This window comes from Crinia signifera, chromosome 6, assembly GCF_055691185.1.
Source record: "Crinia signifera chromosome 6, ASM5569118v1, whole genome shotgun sequence".
NCBI classification, from domain to species: Eukaryota; Metazoa; Chordata; class Amphibia; order Anura; family Myobatrachidae; genus Crinia; species Crinia signifera.
Window position 1 is genome coordinate 254395655 of NC_139222.1, and position 25536 is coordinate 254421190.

The window sequence follows — 25536 nt, forward strand, 5'->3', positions numbered from 1 at the left end:
TTGGTTATACAGTAAATGTAGATCTTTTTCATTTCTTCACGTGCTTAAGTGCTCTTTGTGGTTTTCACAGCCATTAAGCAGTGTTAGATTTACATCATAAATACCAGAATATATGGATCAAAAAATCCAGATGCTGTTTCATGCAATATATCTTCCCACCAGCCATGTAAAGAAGGAATAAGAACTGTAGATGGGTAGATCCTCCCAATTACAGTAATGTATAAACACTATAGTAACAGCTACTTTTGTGCATGCTTTATCAAATGAAAGTAAATCAACTTAGCATTGAAAATTATATGAAGCATGCACTGGGGGCTCCTATCCGTATTCTTTGGGGGGCTGCCATTAGCCACTGCTGCCTGTCCATGCAGCACACTCTGTGCGTTGCGCTGCCAGTGCACCATCAACATTGGTGCATATGTGTGCTAGCCACAATGTCAGACATCGGCAGAGCCCATGCTCACTGACTTCTCTGGGCTGCATCCTGCGCAGCCCATAGAAGACCCTAATGGCTGGCTGGAGGTAAAATGGCACATATGCAATGGCACCCATCTCTTCCCTGCGGCTTCTAAGGACTGCATCAGCTACAGCCCTAGAAGTAGAGCTGAGCTAGTGCTTCCAATAGAAGGTTAGGCTAGTTGGTGGTGGTGGATTTTTACTGGGGGGAGTGGCTGCAGCACCTAGGTAAAAACCTCCACTGGACACGTGCATGACCAATTTTGATTATCCTGTTCCTTTAACTAGAATATATGGGGGACATTTACTAAAGGAAATTTGTAAAAAATAAGTGTATTTGTATCCAGAAATACACTTATTTTTCACATTTACTATCCCGAAAATATGGCAATTCGTATTCGTATTGATAGCACACTGTGTAGCCAGAGGTGATGCTGTCATTTCTTGGTCTGCAGTACGAATGGGTGGCCAGAGGTGCTGCTGTTGGGTTCTGCCTGCAGAACTGTGGCTTCTGAGAGCAGTTCCAGCTGGTGTAATCAGCTGGACTGGGCTGTTCTCAGAATGCCATTCCCAGCTGCAGCACATATTGATGATTAAGGGGCCTGTCTCTGTGTGCTGCAGCGATTGGTCTGTTCTGGTTTTAAAAAGCTGCATTTGCCCTGAACTCAGGGCCAGTTATTGGTTTCCCAGCCATGTCTGTAGTAGAGATGAGCGGGTTCGGATTCTAGAGATCCGAACCCCCACGAACTTACCTGATCCGAGGCCGGATCCAGGGAGTTCGATGGTCGCCGCCATTTTTCTGAGTTCAAAACGAGGCCGGACGTCATCTTCCCGCTGTCGGATTCTCGCGAGACCTGGGGATATATAGTTCCCGGCGGTCGGCGCCATTTTCAAACAGGCTGGTGATTTCAGACAGCACGGATGTGTCCGTGCTGTCTGCTGAGCTGAGCTGCTGGGGAAACATGCTGGGGGGATGAAATGTTGGGGGGGGGGGGTGATTTATGCATAGGGGGCTGCTGCTAGTGCTACAGAGGGGGCTACATTATTTTAATTAGGCAAAAAAAATTTTTTTAAATGACTGCTGCCAGTGCACAGTATAAGTCCAGGGTGCCCGCATGTGTGCTGCATCAGTCCAGGGTGCCCGCATGTGTTCTGCATCAGTCCAGGGTGCCCACATTTGTTTTTTTTTTTTTTGTTTTTTTTTAGAATAATCTTTTATTCCATTTTAACATCACATATATACATATATCAATTTCATGTCTTTATACAATTTAATGTTACAATAATGATTTCACATATTAAAAAAAAAACAAATTTAGCTTATTCCGTATTTATAATTACAAACCCCCCGCCCACACCCACCCCCCCAGCCCAGCCCGCCCCCCCGCCTGGTTGTTTTAGTGTCATTTATTGCTATTCTAGTAGTTTTTGCGTTTATTCTATTTTGCGAATTCACCTAATTTTATATTCAGGTCCTGCCACCTATGTTGTTAACTTTCATGCTGGTGTTGGGATTACGGTCATACCTTCATATTATACGTCTATATTATCTAAGATTAGTAGTACCTAAGTGTTAAATAGTGATATCATACAATGAAATAAATATAAGAAAGGAAAAAGAAAAAAAAGAGAGGAAAAAAAAAAATCATTGTGGTTTTTAAGTGTTTTTTATCTGTGTTATTTAAGTATTTATTTTACCATTTCTACTCTCCCTCTATACTACTTACTGTCTGTGCATCAAGTCTCTCTCATATTGATAAATAAGTTAAATTTAAACGTTTGTGTTTATTCCCCACATATTCATGGGGTTCTATGTATTTGTGTTACAATCTAATTCTTCCAACCGATGCCAAATTTTATTGTGCTTATATAGTACATTTCTACTTATATATAAATATTTTTCGTGCTTGAGCGTGTAATTAACCAATCCCTTCCAGCAATTAAGATCAGGGCCTTTATTCGCCATCCAGCATCTTGCTATTACCACTTTTGCCAGCGAACAGAGGTTGTTAATATACTGTCGATCCCCAGGGTTCAGCAGACTTGTGTCTAGAATATTTAGTATACATCCCCTAGGGGTCAAGACTTCTCTAGGTATACCGGAATCCACAATTATTTGTATCACCTCCTCCCAAAATTTAGCTACATACTGGCATTGCCATAAAAGATGAAAAAACGTACCATGATTGTTTTTACATTTAGGGCATATTGCTGAGGCTAAGCCTTTAAATTTAACCAACCGTGTGGCTGACATATAGGCTCTATGAATGACAAAAAATTGTACTTGCTGTACTCTAAGGGCGTTGGTAGACTGTGCTATAGATGCTACTGCACCTTGCCATTCTTGCTCATCAATAGTTCCTAGGTCCTGAGCCCATTTATTTCTCAAATCTTCCATTAGGTCCGCCCCTTTATCTTGATTAAGTTGTTTATATATTCTGCTAACTAGGTTCCTATTGCCTCCAGCTCTTATCACCTTTTTTATTCGAGACTCCTGGATATCTGGTTGGCCCCTCGAGAATTGGGCCTCCAGAGCTGCCTTCAACTGCAGATAGCGGTAAAAATATGATATTGGTAAACTAAATTCTTCTTGTAGCTCCATAAAGGTTTTAATTCGACCAGGGAGATATATCTGTCCGATAGTGAAAATGGAGTACCTGTTCCAGACCTCACGAACCTGGATTAACTTCAGTTCATTAAAAGTTATGGGGTCATCTAATAGGTGCATAGGGTCAATCCCCTGTATTCCCAATAGCTTCCCCACCTCCTGCCAGGTCTTTATGGCTTGTCGCACTAAGGGTGGGTCGCCTGCGTACAGAGATGGTTGAACTATTCTATTTTTTGGGTGGATCTGGGTGTAGCCAAGCCTACCATCCCCAATGCAATATCACTGTTTTCCTGGTCCAAAAACCAGGATCGCAGTTGCGCCATTTGCGCCGACAGGTAATAGAGACGGAAGTCTGGTAAACCCAGGCCCCCCCGCCCTCGACCCATCGTTAGTTTTTTTAACTGTACTTTTGGTCGAGTATTGTGCCATATGAAGGAGGATAGTTTACTGTTGAGTTTCCTGAATAGGGATTTAGGAAGGAAGACAGGGGATTGCTGAATTATGTAAAGCAGCTGGGGAAGCACCACCATTTTAATCAGATTAATCCGCCCTGTGTTTGTTAAAGGTAGTCTGCTCCAAGATTTAAATTTCTTATCCAATTTTTCCATTAATGGAGTAATGTTATGTTGTATGAATTCTTCTGAATTACGGGTTATCTGTATCCCAAGGTATTTAAATTTGTTTGACCAGGTTAATGAAAGAGGTGGAGGCAATGATTGAACCGGCGTGTTTCCCAGATACATGACATGCGATTTATTCCAATTAATTCTGAAACTGGAAAATCGTCCAAATTCAGAAATTAATTTGAAGACGACAGGAAGAGAGGTCCTGTAATCAAATAAATATACCAGCAGATCATCTGCATATAGAGATGTTACATCTATATTGTGGGCCATTTGTAGTCCCCTTATACTCATGTGGCTCCGGAGCAAACACGCCAGGGGTTCGATTGCAAGAGAAAATAATAGGGGGGAGAGGGGACACCCCTGTCTAGTACCCCTAGTGAGCTCGAATGCTGGTGACGTCCACCCATTTAGGGTGACCCTAGCCGTGGGGCCTTGGTACAGCAATTGTACCCATTTAATGTAGTTACCACCTAAACCAAACGCTTTCAGAACAGCCCAAAGATATGGCCATTCCACGACGTCGAAAGCCTTTGTGGCATCCATGGATACCACCGCTGGCTGGCTATCTGGTTCAGGTGGCAACTGTAGATGGGCAAATAGCCTCCTGAGGTTCTCCGCTGTCGCTTTACCTGGCATGAAGCCAGTTTGACTAGGGTGCACAATTTTAAGTATATATTTTTTTAGTCTATTGGCCAGGATTTTAGCAAGAATTTTAGCTTCATTTGATAAAAGAGATATGGGGCGGTATGAATCGAGACTATCAGCCTCCTTCCCTGGTTTTAGTATTACCACCACTTTTGCTTCAACCATAGATCCAGGTATCTGGCCTTCTTCAAAACATCGGGTGAGTGTTGAATGAAATATCGGAACAAGTGTATCAATGTATTTTTTGAACACCTCTACTGGGATGCCATCTAACCCCGGGGCCTTGCTGCCTGGTAGATCTTTTATTGCCTGGCGCACTTCATTGATATCTAGTGGTTTATCCATCTCTTGACTGTCTAATTGGGATAGGCTAGGTAAGTTGATCTTATTTATATATGACTGTAACTCTTCAGGGGTGTTATCAGACTCTGAGGAGTATAGGGCTCTAAAGTATTCACAAAATGCATTACCTATCTGTGGGGTATCATATAGCATCTGGCCATGTATATCCTTTATTGGGCCAATGGTGGAAGGAGGGGCTTCAGCCTTAGCCAGGTATGCAAGGTATCTCCCTGTCTTATCGGCTGTTTGATATGCCTTACAGGACTGCTGGTTCATCCTTCTCATATTATCGTCCTGTTTTGCCGTCAGCCATATCTGTTGGGCTTCCAGCCAATTTTGCCGTGTGTTTTCAGATTTATTTAGTATGTATTTTAACTCACATTCCATACAGCTATCTTCCAAGGTCTGTAGTTGTTCCCTGCTAGCTTTTTTAGTTTCAGCTATTTGCTTTCTAAATATCCCTCGCATGAAGGCCTTAAAGGCGTCCCATTCCGTAGCGGCCTTAGTTGTACCCTGATTATATTCCCAGAACTCCTGCCATATTTTTTTATTGTTCTCCTCTTGCCCCAGATAGTTCAACCATGAGGGGTTTAACTTCCAGAATCCCTGGCCTCTTTCAGTCACATCAGAAAATTCCAGAAATATGGGCGAATGATCTGAAATGCCGCGTGGCTTATATTCAACATTAGTTACCGAGGATAAAAAAAATCTTAATGCAAGTATTAAGTCAATTCTGGAAAAAGTCTGATATGACGCAGAGAAGCAGGAGTACTGTAAAGCCTTGGGGTTTCTTATGCGCCAGAGATCAATCCATCCCACGTCCTTAATGAAATTAGAAAAGGGGGTGTTCCCACCCGGTGCTACTGGGGGTCCACCTTTCCATCTATCTAATGAGGGATCAAATATATTATTAAAGTCCCCGGTGCAAATCACCGGGGCAGAGGGATTGGAAGCTGAAAATGCAATGGCCTTGATTAATACTTCATATGTAAAAGGAGGGGGAATATAAACTGCAAGGATCACTACTGGAAGGGAGTTAATTACACAGTCCAGGAAGACATATCTACCACCGGGATCTATTTCCACCCTGTTTTTTTTTAAATTTAAGGTTTTTTTAATAAGTACTGATACACCACGAGATGATGTTGTAAAGGAGGAGTGAAACATCCACCCCACCCACCTTTGTTTAAGTGTCATAAGTTTCCCACCATCAAGGTGCGTTTCCATAAGACATGCAATATCTACCCCATAAGATCTGATCTGGTTCATCACCAGAGAGCGCTTAATCTTATTATTTAAGCCTCTAGTGTTCCATGCTAGTAGTTTCACCATTTGTTATCTATGAGAGATAGTTTCGCCAGCTCTGTGGTAAATCTCTTCGGCACATATTGGCAGAGCCTGATTTTGTTCCCTTCATGGGATTGTTTAGAAATGCAAAATATCTATCTACAAAATCTACCTTACAATTATACAACATACGTTCTTTGGTTTTACTTTTTAAACAATACTTGTTTACCCCCAGGCGGTATCCTCCCACCCCCCACCCTGTATACCCAATCCCTGTAGGCATACCTATCACCCAACCCCCCATATCAGAAGAAAGAAAAACCCATACGGGTAGAAAAAATACAAAAAAGGAATAAAGAAAGGCATAGAGTAAAAGGATTACCCTGGACGGGTTAGAGGGCATAATGAAAAAAGAAAAAGAGTCACCCCTGAGCGTGGGGAGCTCCCCAGCAGAATATCAATTACATACTGTCAAGGGTTTTTTTTTTTTTTTTTTTTTTTTCCTCTTCCCCCCTTTAACAAATTTTCACTACACCGTCGCCAATTGCTTTGAGCCCAGGAATTTTTGGTCTAACCACTGAGCCGCTTCATTGGGAGTGGAGAAGAAGTGAGTTTGATTATCAACTGATACACGAAGCTTAAAGGGGAACATCATTGAATAACTTATGTTATGTTCACGCAGTCTTTTCTTGATGTCACCAAACTTCGCTCTTTCCCTTTGTACCTCAAGAGCTAGGTCCGGATAAACAGACACCTTATTTCCATTATACATCAACGGACCATTATTGCGTGTTGAGCGCAAGATAGTGTCTCTGTCCACAAAGTTCAGAAATTTAACTATAAAAGTTCTTGGTGGAGCTCCAGGTGGAAGGGGTCTTGAGGGGACCCTGTGAGCACGTTCAGCAACAAATTGGGGTGAAAAGGCGGCTCCGCCAATAGCATCTGTTAACCATTTCTCAATAAATTTAGGGGGATCCTGCCCCTCTGCATGCTCTGGCAGACCAACAAATCTCAAATTATTTCGTCTCATCCTGCCTTCCATTTCAGTGACTTTAGCTTTTAACTCAGAAGTCTGTTGGATAACACTATTCACTTTTTTATGCCATTGAGTGTTAGTGTCCTCCAATGTCGCTATACGCTGCTCCGCTTCGCTCATTCGCTCAGTTATGGCCTTAAGATCTGATTTCATCGAAAGGATCTCATTTTGAAGGTCAGTAATCTGTCCCGACAAGCGGGATTCAGAATTATTAATGGCATCCAAAAGTTGTTGCAACGTAGGGTCTGTGGCTTTTTCCGGGCTCTTATTTTTGGTAGGGGTGGCCTGTGGAGTGGATGACGGGGTCTGGGGGGGATTGCTAGGTTGTGATCTAGCAAACCTCTCGAGCCGAGCTGAGGTTGCAGAGTTGCTGGATTTACCCATAATTATAATGTATCAGCTACTGTGTGTGGAGTTGGGGCTCACAAGTCTATGGGTATTGCCTCCTGGTTCTCAAAGTGCTGTGTCTTTAGTAGCAAACGTATATATTAACATCAACCATAAGTTCCAGCAAGGGTCAGGGAGAAAAAACAAAAAGAAAAAAGGAAAAAGCAAATATATACTGCACCAAGTTCCTGGAGATGGGTGATCAGGGTTGCTGGAAAAAAATTCCTCTGCTGTTCCTTTATGTATTGTCCAGCCTGGTTGCCTGTGTCTGTGCACTCAGCTCCTGTCACATCCGCGACCACTGCACCCTGTATGAACTCGGCTCTCAAGCCGGCCAGTCCTATGGTGTCTCTGCTGCCAGACCTACCGCCGGTATCCACAGGCTCCCCACACCGCTGTGTCTGCAAGCGCGGTTTCTCTCCGGAGGCTGAAGCGGGTCCCACGTGCAGCCGCCGCGTCTGTGGCTGGCCGGCACTGAGTATCCACGTCACTGAGCACCGTCAGCCGTCATCACGCATTGGAGCTCCGTCTTCCGAAAAAAGCTCCGTGCAACGGCTCCTTGTCCTCCCGTCAGCATCGGCGCTATCTCTCCTAAGCAGGATCCGTCATTCGCCGGTAAGGTAACCCAGTGCTGTGAGGATAGCGCTGTGCGGGGTGGAATTGGCGGCTCGGTGTAGTTCACGGATCTTCTCTCCTGCTGGGGAGCTCAGCCACCACACACCTCACTCACGCTCCGCCGTGACTCCGCCCTCAGGGTGCCCACATTTGTACTGTATCCATCCAGGGGTGCCCACATGTGTGCTGTATTTGTCCAGGGGTGCCCACTTTTATGCTGTATCAGTCCAGGGGTGCCCGCATGTGTACTGTATCCATCCAGGGGTGCCCACATGTGTGCTGTATCAGTCCAGGGGTGCCCACATGTGCGCTGTATCAGTCCAGGGGTGCCCGCATGTGTACTCTATCAATCCAGGGGTGCCCACATGTGTGCTCTATTTGTCCAGGGGTGCCCACATGTGTGCTGTATCAGTCCAGGGGTGCCCGCATGTGTGCCGTATAATTCTCTGTGTGCCCCCTTGTGTCCTGTATCAGTCCAGGGGTGCCCGCATGTGTGCCATATAATTCCATGGGTGCCCCCATGTGTCCTGTATCAGTCCTGGGGTGCCCCATGTGCAGTGGCGTAGCTACGTTTTGGGCGCCCCCCCGCCGTTAGGGGGGGGGGCGCCCCCCTCCGTCGCCGCCCCGCCGAGCACCCCTACCCCGCCACCCCGCCGAGCACCCCTACCCCGCCGCCCATGCAAACCCCCCCTCAATCCCCCACAGCCTTACCTATCGCGCTGATCCCGGCGGCTCCGTTCTTCTGCTGAGGACCACCAGAAAATGTCCGCCCCCATACAGCAGACAGTTTCAGAGAACTGTGTGCTATATGGGGGCGGCCATTTTGTGGTGGTCCTCAGCAGAAGAACGGAGCCGCCGGAACCAGCGCGATAGGTAAGTGACAGTCTGCGGGGGATTGGGGGGGGGGGGGTTAACTATAGCACCGCAGCCCCCGGCGCCCCCACATGCACAGCAGCGCCCCCCCGTGGTGACGGGGGCTGCGGTGCTATAGTTACGCCCCTGCCCATGTGTCCCATATCAGACCAGGGGAGCTGCCCTTTTTTTAATGAAAATAAAAATAAGGTGTTTTTTTTTTTTTTTTACTGCAAGGGCTGTTAAATGCGCTGTAGTCCAGGGGTGAGCCAAGAGTGCTGTATAATTCATGGGGTGTTGCTAAGTAAGGTGAGCTGCTCTTTTTTATAATTAAAAGAATACAATTTTTTATTTTTACTGCAGGAATTTGTCTGCCGTATAACTCCATGCCTGCCGCCATGTGTGCCGTATCAGGTCAGGGGTGCCACCATCTGTGCCGTATAATTCCTGGGGTAAGTCAAGTCTGCCGTATAATTCAAGGGGTGCTGCCAAGTGTGCTGTATTAGTCCAGGGGTGATGCTAAGTGTGCCGTATCAGTCCAGGAGTGATGCTAAGTGTGCCGTATCAGTCCAGAGGTGAGCCAAGTCTGCCAAATAATTCCTGGTGTGAGCCAAGTCTGCCAAATAATTCCTGGTGTGAGCCAAGTCTGCCAAATAATTCATGGGGTGCTGCCAAGTGTGCTGTATTAGTCTAGGGGTGATGCTAAGTGTGCCATATCAGTCCAGGGTTGATGCTAGGTGTGCCGTACCAGACTAGGGGGGATGCTAAGTGTGCCATATCAGTCCAGGGGTGATGCTAAATGTGCCGTATCAGTCCAGGGGTGATGCTACCTGTGCCATATCAGTCCAGGGGTAATTCTAGGTGTGCAGTATCAGCCTAGAGGGGATGCTAAGTGTGCCATATCAGTCTAGTGTTTGTGCCGCACACTTGTGTGGCTTATCATAGTTATCCAGCTACCTCGGTGCAACCTTTTGCCCTAAAAACAATATTGTAAGGTGTGAGCTGTTCAGAATAGACTGGAAATGAGTGGAAATTAATGTTATTGAGGTTAATATAGCGTAGGAGCAAAAAATAAAAAACAAAATTCTGCGATTTTAGCAGTTTTTATGCTTTAACAAAAAATCAGAACCTAAAACCCCAAAAATCCAAACACAAAACACTTAGGAGGTGTTTTGCCAAAACCCATTAGAACCCAAAACGGTACTTGTGGAGTATCACGGCTCCCACGACCTGCATCGTATGCAGATCGTATGCTAAAAATCGCATCGCATCGCATGTGGCATACGATGGCATACGATGTGATTCGATGTTTTACCGATTTTTGACCATTTTTGCTCAAAAATCGTATGCCATCGAATGGCATCGTATGCCATATGTAGTGGCATACGATGGCATACGATGCGATACGATGTTTTACCGATTTTTGAGCATTTTTGCTCAAAAATCGTATGCGATTGCATCGGATGCCATACGATGGCATCCGATGCGATGCGATGGCATCCGATTTTGCATTGAAATGCATCAGAATGCATTGAAATGTATATTAAACTTGTGAAATGCCCCCAAATGCCATTTTTCATAGTGCACCACCCCCACTATCAACGTCAACCCGAAGCGTGGCGAGCGCAGCGGTACGCGTCCTCCGACCTTTTCATACCCCCACTATCCACGTCGGCGTGGAGTTGAGAATAGAATAGTGTGGCAAGCGCAGCGAGCCACCGAGCCCGAAGCGTGGCGAGCGCAGCGAGCCCCGTGAGGGGACGCGGATACCTTCACAGCTATACGCGCCCCCTCGCGGGCTTCACAGGTATCCGCGTCCCCTCGCGGGGCTCGCCATGCTTCGGGCTCGGTGGCTCGCTGCGCTCGCCACACTATTCTATTCTCAACTCCACGCCGATGTGGATAGTGGGGGTATGAAAAGGTCGTAGGACGCGTACCGCCGCCCCTCGCGGGCTCGCTGCGCTCGCCACGCTTCGGGTTGACGTTGATAGTGGGGGTGGTGCACTATAAAAAATGGCATTTGGGGGCATTTCACTACTTTAATACACATTTCAATGCATTCTGATGCATTTCAGTGCAAAATCGGGTGCCATCGCATCGCATCGCATCGGATGCCATCGTATGGCATCCGATGCAATCGCATACGATTTTTGAGCAAAAATGCTCAAAAATCGGTGAAACATCGTATGCCATCGTATGCCACTACATATGGCATACGATGCCATACGATGGGAGCCGTGATACTCCACAAGTACCCCCAAAACCTCAAGGTAATCAGAACCCAAAACCTGAAAAGTGGCCGGTGCACATCCCTAGTCTGTAGTGCTGTACAGTAGCTTGCCTGAGTCCTGTTACCTGATTTATTATCCTGATAAAGCAGTGCGTTACGTCCATCCTGCCTCTGGTTGGCTTTTACACCAGCAAATATATTTCAATTTGTCTGGCAGACTAGAGATGGGCAAAACGGATCACTTAGCCAAGCCGGGATCCAGCGGACCAGTCAGTGAAAAGATCCGGATCATTCACACGGATCTCCGACTCGCATTGAAAAAGGGTTAATTTTCTATTAACAAACCATAAAATCTCGCGAGAGGTCGATAGCTCTCGCGAGATTTCACCTGTACTTAATTTCATTCGTATCCACCGGGCGGGAGGGTGGGTCATTTTCGTATGACAAAGACCAACGGCTCACCTTTTTGGGATCAGTGGCTCACTCGTTCTTTAAAAGGATCCGTTCAAAAGATACGCTTCGTTCAGGAACGACCCATCTCTATTGCAGACCACTGGGACTTCTAACAATATAACTGTTTTCATGCTTTGGCTAGAGTTTAATTTGATTCTCACCTAGAGACTTCAGAGTCACTTCCCAAGATACAGTCACTCTGCCATTCACGTCCACGCAGTAACCTTCTTCCTCTGCCTTTGTGCTTTTAGCTGTGAACTTATCAGAGTTTTCCAAGGAAACACCAACCTGGGAAGCGGAGAAGACTGTGGTGATTAAGAAGAGGACAGCAAATGATGTCAGGTCACATCATGAAGCCTAGTGACAACTTACCCGTATGGCTTGGTCGAGGTAATTAAACACACTAGCTTTCAGAATGAACGTCTCACCCCGGACGGCTGAATAAGGCAAAGTTGTGTCAAGGAAGAAAGGCTGGAAAGTAACGAGAGATACTGGTTCTGAAAGACCAAACCCAGCTTCTTCTGCCGTACAGAACATGCCAACGTTCCATGCTGTTATACTGTCTGGTACAGTCAGTTTTAGGTTAGCTTGTCCATGGGAGCTACAAAGGAATAGGACACAGCCCACACAGGAATCAATATACATAGTCTAATATCCTGTGACACACATACTCATACTTACACATACCTCCCAACTGTCCCGCTTATTGTGGAAACATCCCAGGTTTTTTTGGATGTTCCCGTGTGCCTCCCATGGCCGCCAGTGTCCCATGGTGGGGAGGAGCAGCTGGGAGTCCCCCCTGTCACTCTGAATAGTATATTCGCAAGTATAGGCCACGACTCCATTCATTAGGCCACGTCCCTGAAATTTTCAGCGCGTCTAAGGCGCGCATATGGGTGTCCCACCTCGGGATGTACTAAAGTTGGGAGGTATGCTTGCAGCATAACACCAAACCAACATTTCAGTGTGGTACAACATTTCTCCATCGTATAATACATAAAATATATACAGCACTCCTAGGGGTGCATCTATCTATCTATCTATCTATCTATCTATATATATATATATATATATATATATATATAGAGTTCAGGAGCAGTCAGCACCCACGGGGACGGAATAAAGTAAATAGACACAGCGTGTCAGTTCAAACGTTTTCGATGCTTTTTAATGCATCGTCATCAGGACAATAAGTGATACAAAGTGCAGAACATTTATAGGCAAAACATAAACTCACCCCCGTGCTGACAGCCGCCCGCTTCCGGTACGTGACATCGCACCTGGGTGATGACGTTACTACGCAGCGTCCGTTGCTCGGCAACCAGACGCAGATCACGTCACTCTCGCTACCTCCTCTCCGGACGCGTCATCCCGTATCTTCCCACCGGCGTGTGTCTGCGTAACAGTTGCTATGGTGACCATCTGTAAACAAACAAAATTAAAAACAAAGTTTAGACAGTATCAGACCTCATAAATATATAGGTATGAACCAGAGGCATACAAGTGCCTGACATATAAGTCAGAAGTAATGGAAGGAACATGTTAGAGAGATGGCTGAGCTATGCACAATAAATCTCATGGTTTATAAAATATCAAATATCAAATATGTTACCATAAGTTTAACCAAAGTAACGATACATGTTCACATCGTGAACATGTATCGTTACTTTGGTTAAACTTATGGTAACATATTTGATATTTGATATTTTATAAACCATGAGATTTATTGTGCATAGCTCAGCCATCTCTCTAACATGTTCCTTCCATTACTTCTGACTTATATGTCAGGCACTTGTATGCCTCTGGTTCATACCTATATATTTATGAGGTCTGATACTGTCTAAACTTTGTTTTTAATTTTGTTTGTTTACAGATGGTCACCATAGCAACTGTTACGCAGACACACGCCGGTGGGAAGATACGGGATGACGCGTCCGGAGAGGAGGTAGCGAGAGTGACGTGATCTGCGTCTGGTTGCCGAGCAACGGACGCTGCGTAGTAACATCATCACCCAGGCGCGATGTCACGTACCGGAAGCGGGCGGCTGTCAGCACGGGGGTGAGTTTATGTTTTGCCTATAAATGTTCTGCACTTTGTATCACTTATTGTCCTGATGACGATGCATTAAAAAGCATCGAAAACGTTTGAACTGACACGCTGTGTCTATTTACTTTATTCCGTCCCCGTGGGTGCTGACTGCTCCTGAACTCTATTGATTGGCCTGCACGCAGACCTTAGGATTGCACCGGGGCAAGCTATTTCTGGATATTGGAGTGCTACCTTGACACCATGACTCTATATATATATATATATATATATATAGGGTGCAGAAATGAGGCGGCACTCTCGGATTTAGGAAAACGTGAAAAACGTGCTATTTATTATCATGTAAAGTTATCCACGTCCGCTCGCCACGCTTCGGGCTCGGTGGCTCGCTGTGCTTGCCACACTATATAAATTAAACTCCATGCATAGTTGGATAGTGGGGGTATGAAATCACCCATGGTTGACTATACGATTAAAAATCAGGTCTTTACAATGAAAAATCGCATTGCATTGCATTGCATGCCTTAAGTAGTGGCATGCAATGAAAAAATCGGGAGCCCAGATAATACATAAGTACCGAATTTTGTTTTATATGTAATCTTCTAACGGGATATTTGTAAAGTTGTATTTACTAACTGCAGCATTTATCATTTCATAACTTATAGTACTTTTTATTTTTGTATATATTATTTACGTCTATTTTTTTTTACATTTAGCTATTTGAGACATATCTGAAATCTTTCAGCGATATTCCTATGTTTGGATTTTCAACTATTAAAATGCCCTTAAACATTTTTTTTAAAATACAGATACAGTACTTACTCTGTCTCCACTGAGTCCCACAGCCAGGTTTCTGGGAAATATTTCCTCACGGTTTCGATGAGGTCATCACTAATGTCAGTAGAGACAAACCGCATTGGGCTCATGACACCCATAGCTTGAACAAATTGAATCTCATCTGAATCTACATCTAATATAGAATAAATGAAATCATTTGAGCCCGAAATGTAGAACGTTCACATGCAGTAAAAAACCAGATAGCTGGGAGTTTTGAAAACACAATGAGGAGGTATTAATTATTGCCGATTTCTCGCCTAGGCGGAAAATCTGAACATTTTGCCATTTTTTAGGGTTGGCTTCATTAATTAAAGTGTCAATTTTTCGCCTAGGCAAAATAGCCGCCAGTCTTTTTGCACCCCCCCAAAAAAAAAGGTGAAACGTCAATGACTCAAAAATGAGTGAAACCGCCAGCAATTTAATATTCACAGGTCAAATTGCTAATTGAATACCCCCCAATGACTGTATTACAATTTGGAGAGTGACTTTGCTTTTACATTCTTTACTTTACTATGGAAAAAAAATAACTTTACTACCATTCATTAGTTTGTATTAATGATACAGGTCATGTATTTATTTTAGTGACAATCCTCTAACTTGCCTACTCGCCCGGACCGGTTGGGAGGCTCACGAAAATTGGGTGGCGCTCCCAGCCTCCAGTGAAAGTGGGAAACCGATGCCCACCACCCAACACCACCCTGCAAGCCACAGTGAAGTGGGTGGTCTAGGGGGCAATGACGCCCCCGCTTTTCAACGCCTGTTTTTTTAACATTGAATTTATCATTGTTTGTAATACTGTATGTATTATTATTTGAACAAAATATAATGTACTGTTCTAAAAATGATAACAGAAATACATTTTGTATTATTGCTATGCAGGGAATACTAATTAATTAATATTCGCCTGTGCTGCCCCCTTCATGGAACGAGCTCCCTCTTTATTACACTCTCCCTGACCTTGCAAACATTTAAACGGGCACTCAAAACCCAGCGGTTCATCAAAGTGTACCCTCCTATTGTGAAGGCTGCCCTCCCTACCTGCCACCTCATATCCTGGCCATCCCTGCCATGCTCACTTTCTGCTTTCAGGCCTCCTTGCCTGTACCTCATTTCACCGGTCTGTCTCATCCTCCGTCTAAACGGTAAGCTCCTTGGAGAAGGGCCCTCTTTCCTCCTGTTCTCACAGTCCTTTTCTCTCGCACCTCAATTACAGCCCTCTCCTACTCAGTGACGTCTATACCTGCATCTCTTTCCTTTGTAATCATTCATCTCTTTCAACAGCAGCCCGCCCCTATTAGTACACAGCATACTTACCTAACCTCCTGGAATGGCCAGGAGGGTCCCTACATCAGCCACCGCAACCCCCTCCTTCTGCTGGTCTCCTTCTTCGGGGAGAAGGTGTGGCGAAATGATGCAAATTGCGTAATTTAGTACCACCCCTCCCCGAAAAGCGGCAAATCGCAGCATTTACAGGAATGAGGCAGGACTTAATGGGGCAGGGCTTAATGACCCCGGGGAGGAGACCATTAAGGTAGGCAAGTATAGTACACAGACAACTCCTCTGCTTCTCTATATCTCAGCTGCATTGTGTACTGAGAATTGTGCTGCTAACTGTTACCTGTGCACTGTTGTAGGTTATTCTAATGTGTGCCATATGTACAGCGCCATGTGGTGCCTTATATATAAAATGTAGTATTAATAATCATAGTACACATTCCATAACAAGTCATACCCAACGAGCTAGTCTTACGAATAGCATAATCACCATAGAACATTCTTCCCTCTTCGCAGAGACGGGGGATTCTGATATTGGTGTTTGTGGAAACTTTCAGACCCATTTGCTACAAAATAAATACATTTGGAAATATAGAGAGGAAGAAGCAGCCAGAGAGCAAACAAGGAAGGAGAGTGTCGGCATTACGGGTAATACTGTACAACATCAACAGCAATTAAACGGGGTATGGCTCATAGGGTCAACTGAAGTTAGGTCGACAGTTATGGGGATGACCACTATAGGTCGACAGTCACTAGGTCGTAATGGTCACTAGGTCGACACAAGCATTATGTCGGCATGGAAAAGGTCAACATGAAAAGGACAACATATGTTTTTTCCAGAATTTTTGGTGTCTATATTGACTTAATTCGACACCGTATAAGTGTACTGCTTCCCTTGCCGTTCTTCGGGCAGGGTGCCTCCTTATGCTCGGCACACTATTATATTCTCACACTATACCCACTTGGATAGTAAAGTTATACCACCTTTATTGAAAAAATAAACATGAAAAACTCATAAAATGAATGGACGTCCCAATAGTAAATGCATTGAAATGACATGTATATTATAATGACTGATTCCCAGAGGATTGCTGCCAGTGGCGTAACTACATACATGTGGGCCCCATAAAATAAGTTGTAAGGGTCCCTATTCATCAAAGTGGGCCCCTCTCAGCTCTGGGCCCCCTAGCAGCTGCACCCCCTGCACCTATGGCAGTTACGGCCTTGAATTTGCAGATATAAGAGATATGTTTGTTATTTTCCCAATCTAGATATGCTTAAAAGCTTCTAAACAAGCATATCTAACAAACATGGCCATGCGGCTAACTGACCTTAAAGGACTCATAGGCATCAGTGTCCCCGTCAGGGGTAGAGGGATTGTAATACACTCCATTCATAAATACAGGCTCCAGCCTGATACATGGGTCTTCTCGTTGCTCCTCTAGATAATGGCCTTCGTGGTTGTAACCAGACAAGTCTACAACTGGCAGCAGATCGTACACCTGAGTGAAAGGAACAGCTGCAGTCACAATGGTGTCATTACATTAGCGCTGGGGAAATATCTCAATTTCCTACCGATTTTGCAGACAATTCGGCCTCGGGTTTCAGCAGTAACACACTGGCATCTACTGCCCGCACTGCGCAAAGGGAGTTTGGCAGAGCAGAGAGTGTGAGGTCGGCATTGGATCCGGGGAGAGCCTCGGCCACAGAGAAGGAGTGCTTCACCTGCAATCAGACAGAATGAGACTAACTGCCCAGTAGCCAACAGTGGGATGTACAGCAAAGACATTAGCCTGGTGTACAGATAGTGCCATGCTCAGCTATCCCTTTAATAGGATTAAGTGAGCCAGGGCTGTCAGACTTAATCCCCTGCTGTATTGTTCTATGTATTGTATTGCAGCTGAGAACAATAGATGGCCATGGCTCACCAGGGAAGGCTAGATGAGGAAGGCTCCATCTGTATATACGAATAGGTACTCCCAGAAGGAGCCACCACACATCCATAGTAGGAACACTTGTCCATGTGGCCGCCATCCCTCACTCAAGAGTCCTTACAAACCACCCTTGAAAGACCATGCACCCAGTGGCCTAATACCCTGCCTGTAAAAGACTTGTTAGATCAGTGCTTGCCGCTGCCTCTTTGCTGCTACTAGCTGCCAGACACTAGGACCCAGAGCTTCCTGTAAGCACAACCTCCAACCTGGCTACTGTGCGTGAGGCTGAGCTGCTCCAGGCCTCATCTTTCCTCCTGATCCATCTTCTATAACTGAGGCAATCCTGAGAGTTCTCCTCCATACCAGAGTTCCATCTGCTGCCACTACATACAGCAGATCATGGTGAATGCACCTGGCTCTCCACAATGCTTATCTTTACCCTGTATGCTCCTGGCTGTAACTGGGAATTCCTTGCAATCTATACCTGCTAATGCATACAGTTAACCCTGTGTTATACTGCTACCTAGTTAATTACCCACCACCTGGCTAAGTTACTCTGCTGTGTGGACTAACCTCCATCGCAGCGCATCTGCACTGTAGGCACTGAAATAATCTGCAGAGCGGGGAAGCACTGAGCAGGAAAGGCGCTCTACCTCCTGCTGGGACGTGTGCTGGTGCCAGCCACCGTTGCGCCTGCCAAACTATATGACAGGCAGCAGCGCCAGTGATCTGTGCAGCACTCCATCCATCCCCGCTCATCCCTGCTGCCAAGTAAATTTATTTGATTTAAATAAAAATTAGGGGGAGGTGGCCATCGGGCTACTATCAGGCCACTTGGCCTCCCACAGCACTGATGACACAACCGCCACCTGCAATGCCAACACCATCAGCACTCCACCATTGTCTCCCTCAAACTGAAGACACTTTCGCCACCCTCAACCTGAGTATACCACCAGCACTGCCGTCAACCCGCTCTGAGGACACGGACAGCAACCCTGCTCTGCAGGGCCGGCGCCACCACCAGGCAGGTCTAGGCATTTGGCTAGGGCGCCGGCCACTGGAGGGCGGCAGTTCGCCCCTCGCCCCCCGTGCAAAGGGGGTACCTGCTGCGCCATCTGGGGAGCAGGCAGGGGGGTCCATGCCGGCTTTCGACAGGAGCCTGCAGTGGTGTCCTTGCCGCGCGGGTACCTGCGGCGCTGTCTATAAAGCTGGCGGTGGCGGGGGGTCCCTGCAGTGAATAAGAAATAACTAGCGCTATCCGCCAGGCTATGCGGCGGCGCGGGAAGTGCTTCCGGGTTTGAAAACACTGGCCGCACGCTGCCGCCAGTGTTTTCAAAACATAGCCCGGCGGATATCGCTAGTGGGCGCAACCATGGCCCTCCACCCCCCGCACTGCTTTGTGCGAGTGGCCGGCAAATAATCAATTTGTCATGGCCGCTCACACAATGTGGCTGATATTTGCGGTGTGTGCGCATGAGCAGCCACAAAACATTGCACCCCTGTGTAAATGTGCAACTAGAATAAGGGCCACAGTGTAGTCCTGGATCTGTGGTCATTTACAAACACCTGTTCTCAATCTTAGTCCAAAGGAAGCTGAAATCAGTCTGCAGTGACCCTGTATTTTAAACTAGAATTCTAGGCGGTGGTCGAGGGATCACATCCCCATATCCAGTACATTACTTTGGAGACCTTGATTAGTGAATGCATATTGAGAAACCTGTTATTGCATAGACTTCTAATTTAGGTCAAATATTCGTTCATATCTATGTACTAAAATCATGTGAAATGCTTTAGCATATTTGGACTTTGATAAACCTCTTTGTTACTTGATCTCAGTAAACATGTATTTTGTTTACATCAAATACAGTAGCTCTATTGTCTGACCTACTGTAACACAAGGGAAGGCCAAATTCTGATCAACATACTATAGCTCAGTGGTCAGGGAACTGGGGCATGTATATAGAATCATCTACAGTATATAGAATTGGACGGTCGCACTGCCAAGACACAGCCGGGAATGCATATGAATCTGTATGCATGCCCGTTTGTGTCTCGGCAGCGTGACCGTCCATTACTCCCAGGAATGTCATTTCATTGCATATCACATTCTATATACAGATTCTATATGCATGCCCGGCTGTGTGTGTTACAGTACTGCAGTGTACAAGGACCTGACGCTGCGGCGCCAAGTTTCTTTGCCTGGTTCTAGGCTCCTGTCAAGGTATACCCATCTCTAGTCTAGGGAAAAAATTTGCACAGACTGTCACTATATCATCTTGTAATACTGACACTTATAGCTGCCTGGACGTCACATTATCAATGGCTATACCGCACCCAGCCTGTCAGCCATTGATGATGATGATTACCATGTATGACTGTGTGTTGTACAAATATTGTAATAATGCAGAGTACATATAATACCTTGTTTGCAAAGCACTTGGCCACCTTGAAGCTGACGCTGTCTGCAATGACCTCGCCGCTCCCCAGCACCAGGTACACTAGCACCTTGGCCAGTGGTGCAGTGTTAACGCTGACAGGAAGAGGAAATGTAAATTGTCCGTGTGATTCTATCGGGAGAATAGGATTTAAGAGAAACCATCAAATTACAGAATATCAGGCAGGAGACACTTCAGTTACAACACACCATGGGTGGGATGTTCTAACATCCGCCACCCTACATCGCCCCTCTCGGCCGGGTATTCTTACTAATCTCTTATGCTCTAACATATGCTATTAGTAACACAAAGAGCAGCTCTTCTGATAAGAGGTAAGAAGCTCATAGGCTTCTATAGGGTATTTTGCTGGCGATTCCCTCCTCAGCACTGACCCGCGGAGGGGACTTACAGCATATGGATTTGTATTTCTGTTTTAGAGCATCCTGCCCTGTATTTATTCCTCATATTGTTGAGCTACTGAGCGATGGTTGGAGGCACCATCCCAGTGTGACACCCCAGAAAGACATACTGGGATTGCAAAGGCATTTTTGCAATGTACAGTGATGTGGGGTATGGGTCATATTGTCAACTGCAATAAGGTCTACATGCATTGGGTTCGACCACTGAAGGTCAACACCCGCTGCCTCATTTCAGAGACACTTCAGGGGGACTAAGTAAAAACCGGAACCGGACAATACCCCGGAATATTACTGAAAGTCCTTTATACTGATTGCCGTTTTCACAGAGTAACCTCTTATGCTGCTCTGATGCAAAGAACGTTCTATCACTGTGCGTGCAACAGCGACTTAAGGTGCCCATACACTAGTAAGATTTATCTTCAGATCTTTTTGGTTGGAACAAAGACATGGTTATGGATGAGGGACAGTTTGTCAGTTTTCCAGCATTTCCAAGCAAATGGTCAACTGTCATTTGCTCTCATCCGTAACCATGTTTTTGTTCCAACCAGACAGATCTGAAGATAAAACTGCGTGTGTATGGCCACCTTTAGTGTCTGCAAACTGTGTGTTCATGCTATTGGCAGATATCTCAAGCCATACACCATTATGTAGTATGTTGCTCAGCAATAACTGGTTTACTCACCTGCAGATATGGAAAAAGACTCTTCCAGGGGGATATAAAGAGATAAACGTGCGGGTCATAAAGAGTGATAAACATCCAGCTAAATAGCTCTTAACTGACATTTTTCAAACATAGCCTATAACATGACAGTTGAGGGCTGATTTGGCTGGACGTTTATCACCATCGTGTTTATCCCATTTAAGGCTTAATATATCTGCCTGTGTGTGAGTCCTTGAAGTGAGCTTTCATTGGCTCTTCAACTGTACTTCATCCAGCCTCAGAACCACTTGCTGGTGTCCAGGACCACTCGTGCCGGACTATTGTCCAGCTTAAATGAAACATGTTTTTTTCCAGCCTTCAGACCCACCCAGCACTTTCTCTCTTTACTCTCCAACGTGAAATGGAGCCGAAAATCACAGGGGAGGGACTAATATAGAATCTAAAACAATTAAGCTCATACCTTGATTTGGAGTTAGGTTCACCTTGTGCTTTCCAGATTTGACAATTCCACCCTTTGCCATTACCTGTAATGATAACATACTGTAAGACAAATCAGAAAAAAACAACAACCCAAACATACATCAATCATTAGATCAGTGGGATCTCACTCAAAAGTGTTCCCTACCCCGTAGCGCTGGCTGTTTGAGCCCGATGCTTGTTTTCCGAAATACGGGGGACTCCTAATCCTTTTGTACCCCATATTTTGGTAACCAGGACCAGGCCAATAGCCTGTTGCTGGTTATAGAAATACAGGGGGACCCCATTTAATTTCCCCCTGTATTTTAATGATTTAATACATTTTCAATTATTTATTTTTTTACACAGAGAAGTGATGCTTCAGCCTCATCCGTATAAATAAGAATTACGTCACCATCGGAAAATACGAATCCAGAGAATACGGCAGCTTTGCAAATTTGCTGAATTCTCAGTTCGTATTTTTGGCTGATTACGGCCAATCCCGGTCGTATACGGAACCAGCCGTAATTACCTGTTTTAATACATTTCTTTCTATGAGTCACTCCAAAAGCAAATATGCATAAAATCAGGTCAGGTTCTTGACAATTTAACATGAAGTAAAAGAAAATCGAAAAAGTGGTCAGCAGCTCAGATATTGGACTATTGGGCATTATTCTAGTTCACTATTTCTGACAAAATCCTTCTTAGATGGACAAAACCATGTACACTGCAGGTGGGTCAGATGTAACATGTCCAGAGAGAATTAGATTTGGGTGGGGTTTTTACTTCAAAATGAGATCTATATTGCAGTGTAAAAATAAAGCAGTCAGTATTTACCCTGCACAGAAACAAAATAACTCACCCAAATCTAATTCTTCCTGCAGATTTTACATCTGCCCCCCCCCCCCCTGCAGTGCACATGGTTTTGTCCATCTAAGAAGGATTTTGTCAGAAAGAGTGAACTAGAATAAGGCCCAGAGTAACAGTGGTTGACTGTGCATATTTATATAACAGAAACGCATTTTAAATATGCAAAGTACTGTGTATGTGAATACTTTAGAATTGTATTTCAAAGGAAAGAAGTAAAACATTTAACACTGTATTTTACTTTTTATTTTGAACATATCCATTCATATATGGGCCCTTATTCTAGTTCACTCGCAAAGGCAAATTCCTTTTCAATAGACAAAACCATGTGCACTGCAGGGGGGCAGATGTAACATGTGCAGAGAGATTTAGATTTGGTGGGGTTATTTTCTTTCTGTGCAGGGAAAATACTGGATGTTTTATTTTTACACTGCAATATAGATTGCTCACTTTGAAGTAAAGTCCCACCCAAATCTAATTCTCTCTGCAAAAGTTACATCTGCTCCACCTGCAGTGCACATGGTTTTGTCAATTTGAGAAGGAATTTGCCTTTGCGAGTGAACCAGAATAATGGCCATTCTGCACAGGTTTTTCTTGTTGCATTTATCTTGAAAAAATATATTATTTTTAAAGAAAAAGTTATGCTTTGTGGCTGATAGAAGTTGGACAACAGTGTGCCAGCAAAAAAGCGATAGGCAGGATGATTACTATACCCATACCTCCCAACATTCATTTTGGGTGCGTGGCCTCGTGGTGAGGGGGCGCGACCTTCAATTCTTGTCACTCGTGCGAGGTCACGCACAGGTTTGTTGCTGCTGCCCCTCTACCTGCAGGAAATCCCAACTGCCCTCCATCATGGGTCAGTCCCCAAAAACATGGATGTTCCGTGGTAAATGGGTGTTCTGTACTTGCAACTGTTGGTGTCAACAGACATAATAAAACACTCACCAGATTATGAAATACTGCTTGAGTGTCCTTTCCAAACCCTTCAGGTGTCAGAGTATAGTGTACTGTGACTCTTTCATCATCCTGGCACTTCAGAGTCCTGTATTTGGGCTGAATCTTTACGTAACTCTTACTTCTAGAGTAGAAATGTTGGACATTCCGTGTCTCCTCCTCATAAGTGGGAAACATTGTATGTGAACTGTAGCAGCTTTCTGTAGACTTGTAACTGACCTATGTGAATAGAACACATGCATGAGAATAAGCAGATCTAGAGATCTATCAGTCATTTGTCATTGTTATAGCGACTGTTGGTATAATACATATTAAATGGGTTAACTTCATTTTCTCCAGGCTGCTTCAGTGATATTTCTCACCCTGAGTGCTATGGAGGACTGATGGAAAGTTGTGGTGTTAATGGAGAAATCTGCAGTTCCGTCAGGCCCGGTGGTGTAGGTGTAATTTGTTCCATCATAACCCACATATATGACCACTGTCTCGTTGTTCATTGGCTTTCCAGCTGCATCTTTCAGGAAGACCTATACGAAGACATGGGATTATCGGGGATAGTTAACATTGTAATTGTCACAAATTCTTTGTAGAGTGTCACATTGTGATTTGTGCCCTCTAGAGTTGTCCATCGCCTTAACTCACCAGTCCATATACAGGAATACCCCTTCTATAGTGGGAGTCTAGCTGTCGGAAGGATACCGTTGCAATAGTGCTCTTGATCTCAGTGGAACCATGACCTTTCAACTCCACGCCTGAGGGAGAGATCATTGTTAGCATCACTTGTATTTTAAAAATGCTAATTATTCCCTTGGCATTAGATAGATACATTCGCAATAAACAAATGGGTTAAATCGCACCTCAGCAGGGCCGGCGCCACCACTAGGCAGCTCTAGGCATTTGCCTAGGGCGCCGGCACCTGGAGGGCGGCAGTTCGCCCCTCACCCCCAGCGAACTGTGTAAAAAAAATTTGCTGCCCCGGCGTCCCTGCAGTGCTGGGGCAGTCAGGGGTGTCCGTGCCGTAGGGGTACCTGCGGCGCCGTCATGTGTACTATAAAGCTGGCTGCGGCCGGTGGGGTCCCTGTAGTGAATAGCAAATAACTAGCGCTATGCGCGCGGCGGCGCGGGAAGCGCTAGTTATTTGCTATTCACTACAGGGACCCTGCCAGCTTTATACACATGATGGCGCCGCAGGTACCCCTACGGCACGGACACCCCTGACCGCCCCAGCACTGCAGGGACGCCGGGGCAGCAATTTTTTTACACAGGTACCAACCCCCCCTCCCTCCCCCCGGCACCGGTGCGCCCCCACCCCGACTCGCCTGGTGCGCTCCGGTGCCTTGCACCGGCCCTGCACCTCAGTAATGGCCGCTGCTAAAGACTACTGCAAGGTTGACAGTCAAAAGGTTGATATGAGTCTAGGGTTGGCCAATGACTTTTTCTGCACCCTTGACTATTCTGTCTAGGGATCTCCGATCAGAACACTGAAAATTCCCGGTACTTCTTTACTTTCACGGCGCCAGCATGGCGCCGCGCGTACTTCCGGGTTACGCTCGCCACTAACTAAGTAAAATAAACTAAGTTAACGCCATGCCAACATGGATAGTTCATACCTCCACTATCCATGTTGGCATGGAGTTGATTTTAATTAGCGTGGCGAGCGTAGCGAGCCACCGAGCCCGCAGCGTGGGCGAGCGAAGCGAGCCCCGCAAGGGGACTCTGACGTGCGGCGCCATGCTGGCGCCGTGAAAGTACAGGAGTACCAAATTCCCATACCATAACGCAATGGCATAAGTCAATAGACTCTAGATTACAGAACAATAGAAATCATGGGCCCAAATAAGACAGACATAATCCCATGCAGGGGGCCCTTTACAAATGTTGCTATGGGGCACGCAAAGGGCTAGTTACGCCATGGGCCTGTGAGAGAGAGGGTAGTAATACTGCTTTCAGACAGCGGCAGCCGAATAACCTGGTAATTACCCGGGTTATTCAGCCACCGCTGTCTGACCCCCCTTCACACAGGAGAGGACATCCCTATTACACAGGGTTTTCCCCTGTTTGAAAGGGTTGATCCGGATCTTAAACTCCGGGTCTCTGAACCTGGTCTTTTGCATG

General features: G+C 45.5%; 1 protein-coding gene across 7 annotated transcripts in view; it reads right to left on the bottom strand.

The window, feature by feature from the left end:
* The window catches only part of LOC146009222 (alpha-2-macroglobulin-like), a 100286-nt gene that overhangs the window by 34426 nt on the left and 40324 nt on the right, over nt 1-25536 (bottom strand). For 4 of the 7 annotated variants that reach the window (XM_083149371.1, XM_083149373.1, XM_083149375.1 and 1 more), the window contains exons 10-20: nt 24064-24173; nt 23787-23948; nt 23416-23643; nt 21605-21668; nt 20051-20196; nt 17271-17420; nt 17027-17197; nt 16153-16261; nt 14406-14553; nt 11910-12138; nt 11699-11825 (exon numbers count right to left, since the gene is read on the bottom strand). In XM_083149371.1, coding sequence (XP_083005497.1) covers nt 11699-11825; nt 11910-12138; nt 14406-14553; nt 16153-16261; nt 17027-17197; nt 17271-17420; nt 20051-20196; nt 21605-21668; nt 23416-23643; nt 23787-23948; nt 24064-24173 — 1644 coding nt within the window. The remainder of the gene's footprint in view (nt 1-11698; nt 11826-11909; nt 12139-14405; nt 14554-16152; nt 16262-17026; nt 17198-17270; nt 17421-20050; nt 20197-21604; nt 21669-23415; nt 23644-23786; nt 23949-24063; nt 24174-25536) is intronic. The other 3 variants (XM_083149376.1, XM_083149374.1, XM_083149378.1) reach the window with 3 other exon arrangements.